The sequence below is a fragment of the Aulonocara stuartgranti genome, assembly GCF_965226115.1.
Source record: "Aulonocara stuartgranti genome assembly, chromosome: 11".
NCBI lineage: Eukaryota > Metazoa > Chordata > Actinopteri > Cichliformes > Cichlidae > Aulonocara > Aulonocara stuartgranti.
In genome coordinates this window covers 37,134,977-37,146,510 of record NC_138947.1, presented here as the reverse complement: position 1 = coordinate 37,146,510, position 11,534 = coordinate 37,134,977, and the positions used below count along the sequence as shown (strand labels likewise).

General features: G+C 45.9%; 1 protein-coding gene across 1 annotated transcript in view; it reads right to left on the bottom strand.

Annotated features, from left to right (window-relative positions):
* Window positions 1-723: 723 nt before the first annotated feature.
* Window positions 724-11,534, bottom strand: part of znrf2b (zinc and ring finger 2b) — a 50,863-nt gene continuing 40,052 nt past the window's right edge. The window contains exons 3-5 of the mRNA XM_082551067.1: window positions 6,187-6,292; window positions 4,334-4,407; window positions 724-4,259 (exon numbers count right to left, since the gene is read on the bottom strand). Coding sequence (XP_082407193.1) covers window positions 4,350-4,407; window positions 6,187-6,292 — 164 coding nt within the window. The 3' untranslated portion in view covers window positions 724-4,259; window positions 4,334-4,349. The remainder of the gene's footprint in view (window positions 4,260-4,333; window positions 4,408-6,186; window positions 6,293-11,534) is intronic.

Genomic DNA, 11,534 nt, shown 5'->3' with positions numbered 1-11,534 from the left:
TGGCGTTCGGCTGACGTTAGGGTAGATCCTGGCTACAGCCTGGGCTGTGACACACCTCCGTCAGTGTAAATGTATCTAACCATGCAATGAATCCCTCACATATGTTCATACATGAAAGAAGAAGAAGACGTACGTCAACATTATGTCTCAGTTCATCTATACGATCTTTATTGTGGCCTCTTAAAAATTTTGGAACTTTTCTCTTATTTAATTATCTGTGGAGGTCTTTCTCACAGAGTCTGAATCGAGATTAAAGTGTCATCAGAGTATGAAAGGTCACTGACACTGGGTGACTTCGAGTGACGATGGGTGAAATGACAGCTGGTGACTTTGACTCCTCAGCTTGCTCTTGTACCAGCTGTAAAGCAACGCCAGGCGTGTTTACGCGTGGGTCTGTGGGCTCTGATCAGGAACGAGCCTCCCGTGACATTTACAGGAGCTGTAGTTTTTGGATGTGTGCTGATGTAACCAAAGTCCCGTACTGAGCTCAGATATAACGTCATCTCCTGAGGAAGACCGCGCCACGTGGCAGAAAGCTCTGGAAATGTTTTGCTACAGAGTTGCAACTATAATTTAACTGCACTCGTAACATGCTCTCATTTAACGCCAGCCTTTCCCGTAAAAGTTCAAGGATTCAGCGTGGTGTCAGAGCCACTGTGGTATTAGAGGTGTCTGTGTTATTGCAAAATGATGGCAATACAAAAACCCACACGGACAGGAGAGTGAAACGTCAAAGTCATCTTTTAAGGCCAGATTTGTTGCACATTTCCTCATAAATTCACAGACAGAAATGAAAAGACAGGCGGACCTGCTCACAGGAATCAGCTGCATGATCAGTCAGGGGAAAGTGGTTGTAATCTCTTGCAGAATTCAGATCAGAGAGAGAGATGACGGTACAGTCAAAGCCCCGTGAGATGTCCATCAAGCAGCCACGTGGTCGCTCTGTCGCTACAAACGCACCGATCCTGCCTCCACGCACTGTGCGAAGGGAGCGTGTCACCGGGCTCGGTTAATCTCCGTGTGGCCGTCCGATTTCCAGAATACAGTGTGACGATTCAGCAGTCATGAGTGCGCCGGGGTGGATCCCAAAACTCCAAACGCCCACCAGAGAACCACACTAGCTTCAATACATTCAACAACGACTCCCAGCTGACTCACGAGACGTGTGTGTGTTCAGTGAGGGACCGTGTGAAAATGGTCAGTGAGAGGAGGGGCTACAGGGGTCGGCGTGTTCTGCACTTCTGTCATTTGCTCATGAAAACTTTTAATGATGTAAAAAGTTTACATTTCACAGAGTCCAGTGTTTCATCTTAAAAAACGTCATACTTTCACAGAATACACCCCCCAACACACACATTACATGTCATGGAAGACACGGTGAACGCAGCAAGAGTCACAATAAAAAGCAAAGTTAGCATGATCATAAAAACATCATTATAAAATCTTTTCAGCCATTGAATCATTTTTGGGAGATACAAAAACCAAACAAACTGCTGCCTGTGATTCTTTTTACATATTTATATAAGCACAAAATGAATGTTGACTTCGCACAAATCAGTGAGCGTTTGAGGAATGTGTAGGAAAGCAATAATAAAACGTAAACCATGGTTATTCTATTAAAACCATTTTCCCTCCCTCCGCACCGCCATCATTTTCTCACGGTCTCTAAGATCACAGACGACACAGGAACCTTTCATGTCCTGCTTTCATGATAAAAATCTCAAAAATAACGTCAAGCACATCAAGATCATAAGTGAGAGCGCACTGCCTCCCAGTGGTGGAGAGCAGCAACTACAGAAACTGCAAAACAAAAAGGATCCTGTCTCTACAGACTAGAAGGCACACATCTAAACAGACATGTTTCTGTCTCCCATTATTCTCATATTTAAAACAATATATTAATGTTTGATTTCAAACACTTTACTATGTAAATAAGTTCAATTACCAAAATGACAAATCTTAAAAAAACCTCAGGTTCGTAGCCAGTCTCCACCTCCATAACACGATGCAGCTTCTGCATGATTTCAAGCATAAAAAGAAAATCCCAAATATCACTTATAACTGCATATTGTTCATTTAATGATGATAATTACAAGATGAGAAACTAGTCACAGAAGCCTGGAGGTCACTGAGTGGCTGCCTGGTGTTGCGAGAGAAAAACGTGTGTTCTCTGATTGGTGGGTGAGTGGTAGTGGTAGTCAGTGGTCACAGAGAGGTACAGGCTGCTGCTGTGGTCACTCGCAGTTTGTATGGAGGTCGCTGACTTGTCTTCAGACATTCACTAACGACTTACCGATCATCTAAAGGTGGCCACGGCAATCTGCTCGCAACCAGAGCAACTGGAAGGAGGTTTTTGGTGTAGCATCCTCTTTGCAACCCCCAGCAAACGCTCACAGACTGACTGTGCAATCAGGAAGGGGTGCATTTAGTCTTCACAGGCAAAAGAGACTGAGGGAAAAGTTTCAGGTGTTTTGGAGCTTTGGGATCCACACAAGCCCTGGATCAGTAGATGGGTTTGAACTTAGCTCGTCCTCCAAGGCTGAGCGTGAGCTTGTTGGTGAAATCAGTATCAGGGACTTGACTGGTTCCTCAGCGAGGTCTTCAGGCACACCTAACCCCAAACAGACAGGTCCAGTTAGTCCCTCCAGTTCTGTTTAGCTTACGTTCCCTCAGCCTCAGCACCTGGACTGCTGCATTTGCCAGGATCGAGATCAAGTTGCTGACTCCCAGTGTGACGGTCAGTGCCTGAAAAAGCTTCACAGAGCTCACTGCTTTCCTGGGACCTTTATAGTCCTGCAGCTCCTCACAAGTAAACTGTCTCAGTCTGGTGCAACACTGTACCGTGAGGGCTCGGTTTACCTGCAGCTGCTACGGTTATGATGCAGAAATGAACACGAGCTGACAGAAGTGATAAAAAAAAACTGAAGCTCATTTTTACAGGAAGGAACACAAAGCTAAAAACTGAAGGTCTTGAAAGGTTTTCCCACATTGTCTCGTTACCAGATCCCGTCCATGATGGAACGAGACATTATTTATGTCCAGACATATTCTGTTCACGTGCTCTTTACCCTGGTGTTGAATAAGCAGGTTCATGCAGGTTCTGCAGCATGCACTGGAGCCGTTTGCAGCCACGTGTACGGCAGCCTGGATGTTATACCTCAAGATCCTGGTGCTTTGTTGGAAAACTACAGACTGACATCTGCTGGTGGGGACAAAGTATTTCAGGTCCTGATGAAGTTGGGTCTGGTCTGTGGAGGTGAACGTGATGTCTGAAAGTGAAGCTCCAGCTTTACTAGCAGAGGGTTAAAATCTCCATCCATCCATTTTCTTAACCACGTATCCAAAAGTCGGGCTGGAGCCTTTTCCAGCCAGGAATGTGGGCTAACTTGAGGGAAAGAAGAGACTCGGACGGGGAAGAACTGCTCCCCGTGTGGACGCGGCTGAAGTCGGATAAGCAGTTAAAAAACAGGATGGGTGGATTTTTAATTGAGTCTCATTTTGCCACATGCTGTCGTGTCCCATTGTTCTGGCATGCACAACACTTATCGTGTCAGAGAAGTAGCAGCAATGTGCTGCAGTGGGTTTAGGCTGGTGAGTGATGGACTGGGCTCCTGTACCTGTGTGGGCGGGGTCTAAAAAGCACTGATGACTGAGTGTTTGACAGTAGTCACAGTTGACTGGCACCGTTTTTGCAGCAGCACTGTCAGCTGCGAGAAGCTGCAGACACGCCGTCTCTGGCTTGTTTCTCCTGCTCGGGTAGAATGGCAGTTGTGGTAAGATGGTCCTGGTGGTGGTGGGGGTTGTAGGGCGTTGGGTGGAGGACAGCCGGCTCGGCCGTAGTCTGGACTCCCCTCTGTCCTGGCTGCTGCGTGCCGAGCGTCGCTACAACAAGGCACTGGGAGACACTGATGCTGACGGAGGAGGGGAGGGGGCGAGTCGGAGCGCGTCAGCCAACAGTCTCCCTCCTCCTCCTCCATACTGGTGTACTGGTGTATACTGGTGATGCCCCGAGCGTCAGGGCTGGAGGAGTCTGTCAACTCTGATGCTGAGTGTAGATGTGCAACTTAAACATAAAACACACAAGTTTGTATCCCTGAAGATTGCTTAAATGACATTTGGCACACTGTGGTACTACATTATTGGGTGGGTGGGTTGTGGGAGGAAGGGTGCTAACTGATCACAGTGGTCATAGAGTCCAGCAGAGTCCCTGAATCCAGGGATTTCATTTTTGCAGATCCCTCTGGGGACGTCTCATGTTCCTGAAATCACAGAAAAGAACCAGATGCTGACATTTAAAAAATACCATCTTTACGTCTGTGGATGTGGATTTTACCTGTGCAATGAAAGCTTTAATCCGATGGATGCTCAGGACAGGACCTGTTCACCTCAAACCACTCGTCGATACAGCTGCAGGAGAGAAAACAAGATGGGAGGAGTCAGTGAGACAGCGTGAGAAGAGCGATGCTGCCCGAGTCATTCCGCCACGATGCACCTCATCAGACTTTACACCTACGGCTATTTTCACTTGTTCGTGTGGTACAAAGCATTGTTAACACTGGAACATTTACCCGTGCACCTTCTCCCTGGCATTAATAAAGTAAACCTCGTAGAGCTCATTTTGCTGCGTCTGGCGACACCTGCTGGTGTGCAGTAGTCTCGTCACATGTACATGTAGTGGACCGTGTTGGACTTGACCCACTCAGGCTACAGAAAGCACACGTGTTTCCTCTTTCAGAGCACCACAGTGGGGTCTGATGTAATGTATCGAAAATGAAAGAACAAAGCAGTTAAACACTTTATTATTAACTATCAGCAAACATGCTTTACATACTTACAATATCCTCATGTATTTATGTATGTAGAGCCACACTTTAAAAGGAACCAAACAGCTGTGTCCAGTTCATTACAAACACAGATAGCATTCATATGAAAAACAGCTGAAACAAACTTCCTGTTGGATAGTGAAGCCTCAAAACCTCAGGCTGACGGTTTTCACCACTGCTCTTGGTGCCTTGAAGGCTGATGCAACCCTCGCATTTCATTAGCCAATGAGCGCTCCCTGGTTTATCCTGCTTTCTGACTATAACTTACAAAATGAACCTCATGTTTTCTACAATCTGACCTCAAACTACCAGCCGAGACCATAAAGTCACCTGGGCAGTGTTTGCTGAGGTCAAACTCGGAGAAGGAGTCACCCATCGCTGGCCTTTAAAGCATTTTAGCATTCATAGGTCAGACTTGTCCATCTTTTAAATACAGTCTTTGCCTGAAACTACTGAAAGCTCAAAGGTGAAGTAATGTTCAGTGGTGTGGGTGCCGTCATATCAAAGGATGTCTGTGTCTGCTGGTCTACACTTTAAGTTTGTAGCATCTCTGAAAGGGCAGCAGCCAGAAAAGGCCAGATTCATGTTCAGTTATTAAAGAAGGACTAAAATTACCACGTGGCTATAAAACTGCAGCCAAGACATGATAAAGTGTGGGGTTGATTTTAAAACAGTGAGCTGATACCAGCAGACAGGCCAGTTCAGTAAATACTGAAGGTAATATCAATAAATCCACTTTAAGCCCAATCTAGGCCCTCTGTGAAATAACGTGACAGCGCCACAGTGTGCATGACTCAAGTGCTCGTCCCTCGCTGTCAGCATGACTGTTCTTTTTAACCCTGAACCTCATTTTTGCATCAGTTTAAACTGACACTGCTGCTTCCTCTTTCTGTTATAGCCGTGTTTGCGTGCTGCTCTCATTTCATGATGAGTGACAAGAGCCACACACCACTATGCAAAACACATCCCTCCTCTGAAGCTTGCTTAGGCTTCAGCAGTCAAATCAAGTGGGTATCTTCCAAAGTTAGGAGTGCTCGCTCTTCTGTTTTACCGCCTCTCTGACTGATCTCAGCACAGGAACACTTTTAGGGAGGGAACTAAAGAGGGTTTGTTCATTGCAGCCAGATATGAGCGTGAGACTGGAATCGGTAAGATCAATAAGAACATCCCAGCATTTCTTTGCCTAATCTTCACAAGTCGTCACTGTGATGGAAATGCAGACAGTGAAGTGGCTGAAGCAAGCTTGTATTTCCTTAAAAAGACCTCCTGGGACTGAACTGTGTCGCTAAGGCCACACCTCAGCTGGGACCACTATACTGCTACTGTACTATTAGATGAAAAGGAAAACAAACGAGGTTCTAACCCTTTATGGTAGATGCAGAGGCAGGGCAGGCGAGCGATGGTGTCTCCCTGTTGCAGCTCCTCCAGGCAGATGGCACATTCTCCTGCATCCCGAGGCAGGACATCCTCTGGAACACACACACACACACACACACACACACACACACACACACACACACACACACACACACACACACACACACACACACGATTGGGATTATAGGATGACTCATAACACAACACACAGCCTCTGTTGGCAAAACAGAGCTGCAGTAAAGTCTAGTGTGTTTAAACCAAAGTGACCATGTGATCTTTCTTAATTAGTGGTTGCGTGAGTGTAAAAGCAGAGACGGCGTGCAGGTTTCTGTTGTACTGTACGTTAGTATTACAGCGCACCCACACATGTCCATACTGGTTTTGACAGTTCAACAATTATATTTACATAAAAAAAGGTCATCCTGACAAAACTGTTCAGAGATACCGACAGTGGGGACACATTTCAGTGTTTCTGTTTACTAGGTGTGCACGGTGCTACTCTTATATCTCAGTCAGGACCGTTGTGTTTTGGGAAACGCAGCTCTGTCCTGTCCTCCCTGTAAGAAGATCTCAGCACAGAACACAGCAGGCATCAGCGGTAATGATATTATTACTGACAGCATTGAAAGAGGTGGAGCTGGGCTGCAAAGTGGCTTGCAGATATGCAACAACTCCTGGTAGGCTAAAACGGCTTAAAAAGCCCAACCTGTGTGAGGTTTACGCAGGAGGGGATCAGCTGATATGGGCAGGCTCTGGGATCAGCTGATCTGCCGGGACTGCGTGGAGCTCGACTTCATGACCTGTTTGAACTGAAGCGTTGCCTGATTTATATAACGTACAAACGCATCGTCCATGAGGTCACTCCATGTATTCCTTTAAAACTTTTAAGATCTTGACACAAGAAATACGGGAACGCAAACACATGAGAAGGGTTTTTGGTGGCAATCAGAGGCAACGTGATTAGGATGTGTGTTGCAGGCTGTTCTGGATGATCGTGATGTGTAGAGAGCTAAAGTCATACTGTTCAAGCAGCTGAAATTTCTAGATTTCCCTGAATGCAGCACGACTTTGTCAGAAGCATTTAAATCTTTATCTATCAGTGTTTCCACACTCAGTTTTGTACTGTGGGTAGGAGGCTGCCGGATAGCCTCCACCTCTGCTCAGCGCTCCTTACAGTGTGCGAGGTTACTGTGTGTGTGTTCATGCTATGAATAGCATGGGTCCGGCTCTAGAGTGGAACTCAGCATGTGCACCATTAAACCCATCACCTGCAGCAAAACACGCAGTCATTAGGATTGGCCTTATGTAACAGTGGATTAACCCACATAGGCCTGCAAAAGCCTGTTATTATGGGCAGCAGCACATGGCATCCAGCTCAGCTGAGGGCAAAAGCATCTTTAACACACTGACAGTCTGGGCCGGGCAGCCAGTCAGTGAGAGGTTTGTAATACTCATGCAGATGATGTTTGCTTCAGCTGCAGAGGGCCTCTGTCCTGCCCCATCCGTGAGGCCGCTGTCTGTCTGTGCATCCACATGTATGTTTGTCAATTCTGCATACGCACGCAAAAGAGTGTGGGCGAGCATGAGAAACTAAAATCAAAATGCTGGTAGCTGTCAGTTCTCCCTCTCAGACTCCTGGCAGATGACCTTATTGAATCAATGTGAAAATCCTAGAGGATGAGATGATGTCTTTTTGAGTTGTCGGACATCCTGCATTTTCAGACAACTGATATTTGAACTCGTTTAGTAGATGCAACTATGGTTTCAATGTGAAAATCCCACGTCACCTTGTTCCTAAGTTATGATGTTCACAAAGATGGTTTCCACCCAATGAGCTCACATTAATACCCCACCAGGCCTTTACAGGTGAGGGGCAAAATCTGCACACCGTGTCGAATCAAAACCAGTAATCTGTTGTTACCATGCCCCTGGGACTGTGATGCACACGACCCCAAAACAGCTGCCCTTCATGTCATATTCCATTAACTGCTGATAGAGCAGGGCGATGTGACCAAAAATATTTATCACGATATACATTTGAAAATTTGTGATGACGATATAACTGACGATATAATTGACACAAAATACTTTACAACTCCACAACTTTATTAGTGCAAAATCCATCACTGTATTTTCACTTAAACAAGCAGCTGTTATTTATGTGCATTAAAGTTATATAAAAATGTAACAGTGCAAATGCAAGTTCCTGTCTGACAGTTTAACCAAAAGGCATTTCCAGTGGAAACTGGCCGACACATCCTCAGCATAACCATGTATAATATCCACAAAACTTAAAGAGCTTATACACACACAATACGGTAATATTATGTTGAAGCACAGTACGTATCACTCCGCGAGGCTCCGCCTACGACAGCCGTAATGCTCCAACAATCCATCAAGCGGTGCGGCTTCGTAGCTTAGCAAAGTCGTACTGAAACATCTGACAGATTTTCGAGCGCCGTGCACATAAAATGGTTTCGAGGTCAGTAAACACAACCAGAGTTCATACATAAGGCACACGGGATTATAAGGGGCGCTGTTGATTTTCAGAAAAATCAAAGGATTGATTTTAAGTGCGCCGTATTTTCCAAACAACGCGGTAATAACGACGGCCCGCTAGCATGCGCTACCAAAAATAGTGCTTTGTTGTGTGTCTGAGGGACGAAAGCTAAACCAGTTCCACACCAGTGAAGCTGCAGCATTTTTACAAACCAGTTCTGGTTCATGGATTCATTCAACGATCCGCTTTCGACCTTCTCATTCGCCGCCATGCTTTTTCCGCCATGTGCGTATGAAAACAAAGGCACTGCGCATGCGCGTTTTACCCATATTCTATCGCCATGTTTCATTTTCTTATCGTTGCCCAACATTATACCGGTGTTACCGTGAACGGTATGATATGGCCCAGCCCTAACTGCAGACATACCCTTTGCAAAGAAGTCAAAACGTTCCTTCCAGCGCTTCCTCCTCCAGCATTAACGTCTTTAACTGCAGAACTGTCTATTGTCTTAATATTGGTTTGCACACTAGGATGAACCACAGACTGTATCTAAAGGTTGGAGGCAGCCACCGTGCTATTACCAAGGGGAAATCTCTAGAGCTAAAACATGAGCCGTCGTAGACACAGAACACAGCGCAGTTCCTTTAGTGCCACTCAAGAGTGGCTCCTACAGAGAGTGGGTCTCCACAGGGTTAAAATGCATTAAAAAGCATTAGGGCAAAACAGCTAAAACAAGACACGAAAAACACTTTAGCCTCCGAGGATAGTTTCCCCCTCTAACATGCACAAGATCCCCAGTTTGAGACTGTGAGGAAACACAAACCCAGATAAACAAGAGAGCTGTGTGAGGAAGGGCACGCAGAGTAAAATCTGTGCCAAATCAAATACGCAGATCCATCCGCCGTGGCAAGGCCTTGGACAAGAGGAGGTGATCAACAGAGCAGCTTTCACTGCACCTCTGAGCTGCAGCTTCTGTCTGTCGGGAGTTTAGAACGAGCAGCTAGCGACAGGGATATGTGCCAAACATAACATCACGATATTTCAGAGGATTCTCACAATAAATTTGGGTGTTATTAATTCGACAGCATAAACACAACAGGCTGCCTTGAAATATTTGATAAAAACTTAAAAAATATATATGACACATGTAACTTTTAGTGGAATAGTTTATTCAGCAGTGTATTCAAGTATGAAAATAAAAATTCTCCCTCTGTTCTTTGAATTGAAAAAGTCAGCATAAAACATAAATAGTATTACAAAATAAAATCCATCCATCTTCTGCTTATCCGCACCGGGTCACGGGGGCAGCAGCCTAAGCAGAGAAGCTCAGACCTCCCTCTCTCCAGCCAACTCCTCCAGCTTGTCCGGGGGAACACCACGGTGTTCCCAGGCCATCTCTGCAGCGTGCCCTGGGTCTGCCCCGGGGCATCCTCCCTGTGGGACCTGGAGGCATCCTAGTCAGAGGCCCGAACCACCGGTTCCTACAAAATAAAATCCACTACCGAATCTAAAATGTGTGATCCTCGGGAAAGTAGCTGGTCTCACGGTTTGAGGCGCACAGCTCCCACCTGCTGTTAATATAGTGCACAGTCAGACTGAGGTATAGTGTTCTGTTCTGTACCTGCTTTGATATCCAAAATCATTTCCCAAACAGGGAAGTAGCTGCTCTTTTGGGGTTTAAATCTTCGTCTGTAACGCTTCCAGACAGATTTGCCTTCACCTTCACAACTTAAATAACTTTGTGCTGCATGACCCACGTGAGCGCAATCCACTGCTTAATGGGGTGACGTGTTTGTGCCATGAAACAGCACATGATGATAGAAGTATATGATGTGAATAATATCATATGGCCCATGCCTACGAGCACTTTCTCTGACAGCGTCATCAGTCTGTCTCACAGCAGGTTAGAAACCAGGACCGAGGTCAACGGAGCATCGCCAGCTTCAGCCAAGCCGCACCTGTCATCTTATAAACATGCAACAGCTGCTGTGCTTGTGCGTCCATGTCTCGAAGCAGCGCCACATACATTTAGGGAGCACAGGTCTGTGTGCATGTGTGTGAAAATAAATAGCAGTTCAAGGCCAAACCCCAGCGTGCAGTGACACGAGGCCTTCACCTTTACTCTGTCTCTGCTGTGCTGCTGCTTTCACAAAGACACACTCACAGCATCAGAGAACAGACTGGTTACACTATCGTTACCTGCACCTGCTCGTGTGTGTTTGTGAGTGTGTGTGACATAATGAAGGGTTGTCCTTGAGCGACCAAAAGCAAACAACTGAAAGGAATATAAACATGCTGATTACAGATCTTCACAGTCATGTGACTGTGTGTGAGTGTGTGGTAAGAGTGGAAAGACCTGAACGGCTTATTATTTTCCTAGAAAGGCCACAAACAGCAGGGAGCGGCTGTGATCACTGAGACAAAACCACACAGGGTAATAAGAAACATGGCAAGCTTAGCAGAGCTGCTTTGCTTTTCTTTACTTTTTGATACACGTGTAATGTCACAACATTAAAATATTCCCTGCTCAGGCTTTAGACCGTGCCTATCACAATGTGATCATTTTAACATCGTATAAAAATGTCATAATAGAATATCACTGCTATAGCAACACCATGCATTTACTTTCCCCTGTCGGTGCAACGAGACAAGCTTGGGCATGTCTGAAAGCAAGAGCCATGTTAGTGCCTAAAAAGGCAGCTTGTTGTGACTCTATGCAGCGATCTCCTAAACGCACCAGGCGATGCCACCAGCTAACAGAAAACAGCAGTGAGCAACAACCAGGCCCCGTCTCACAGTATCCCAGTAGATCACCTCGCAGCTTCATCACCATT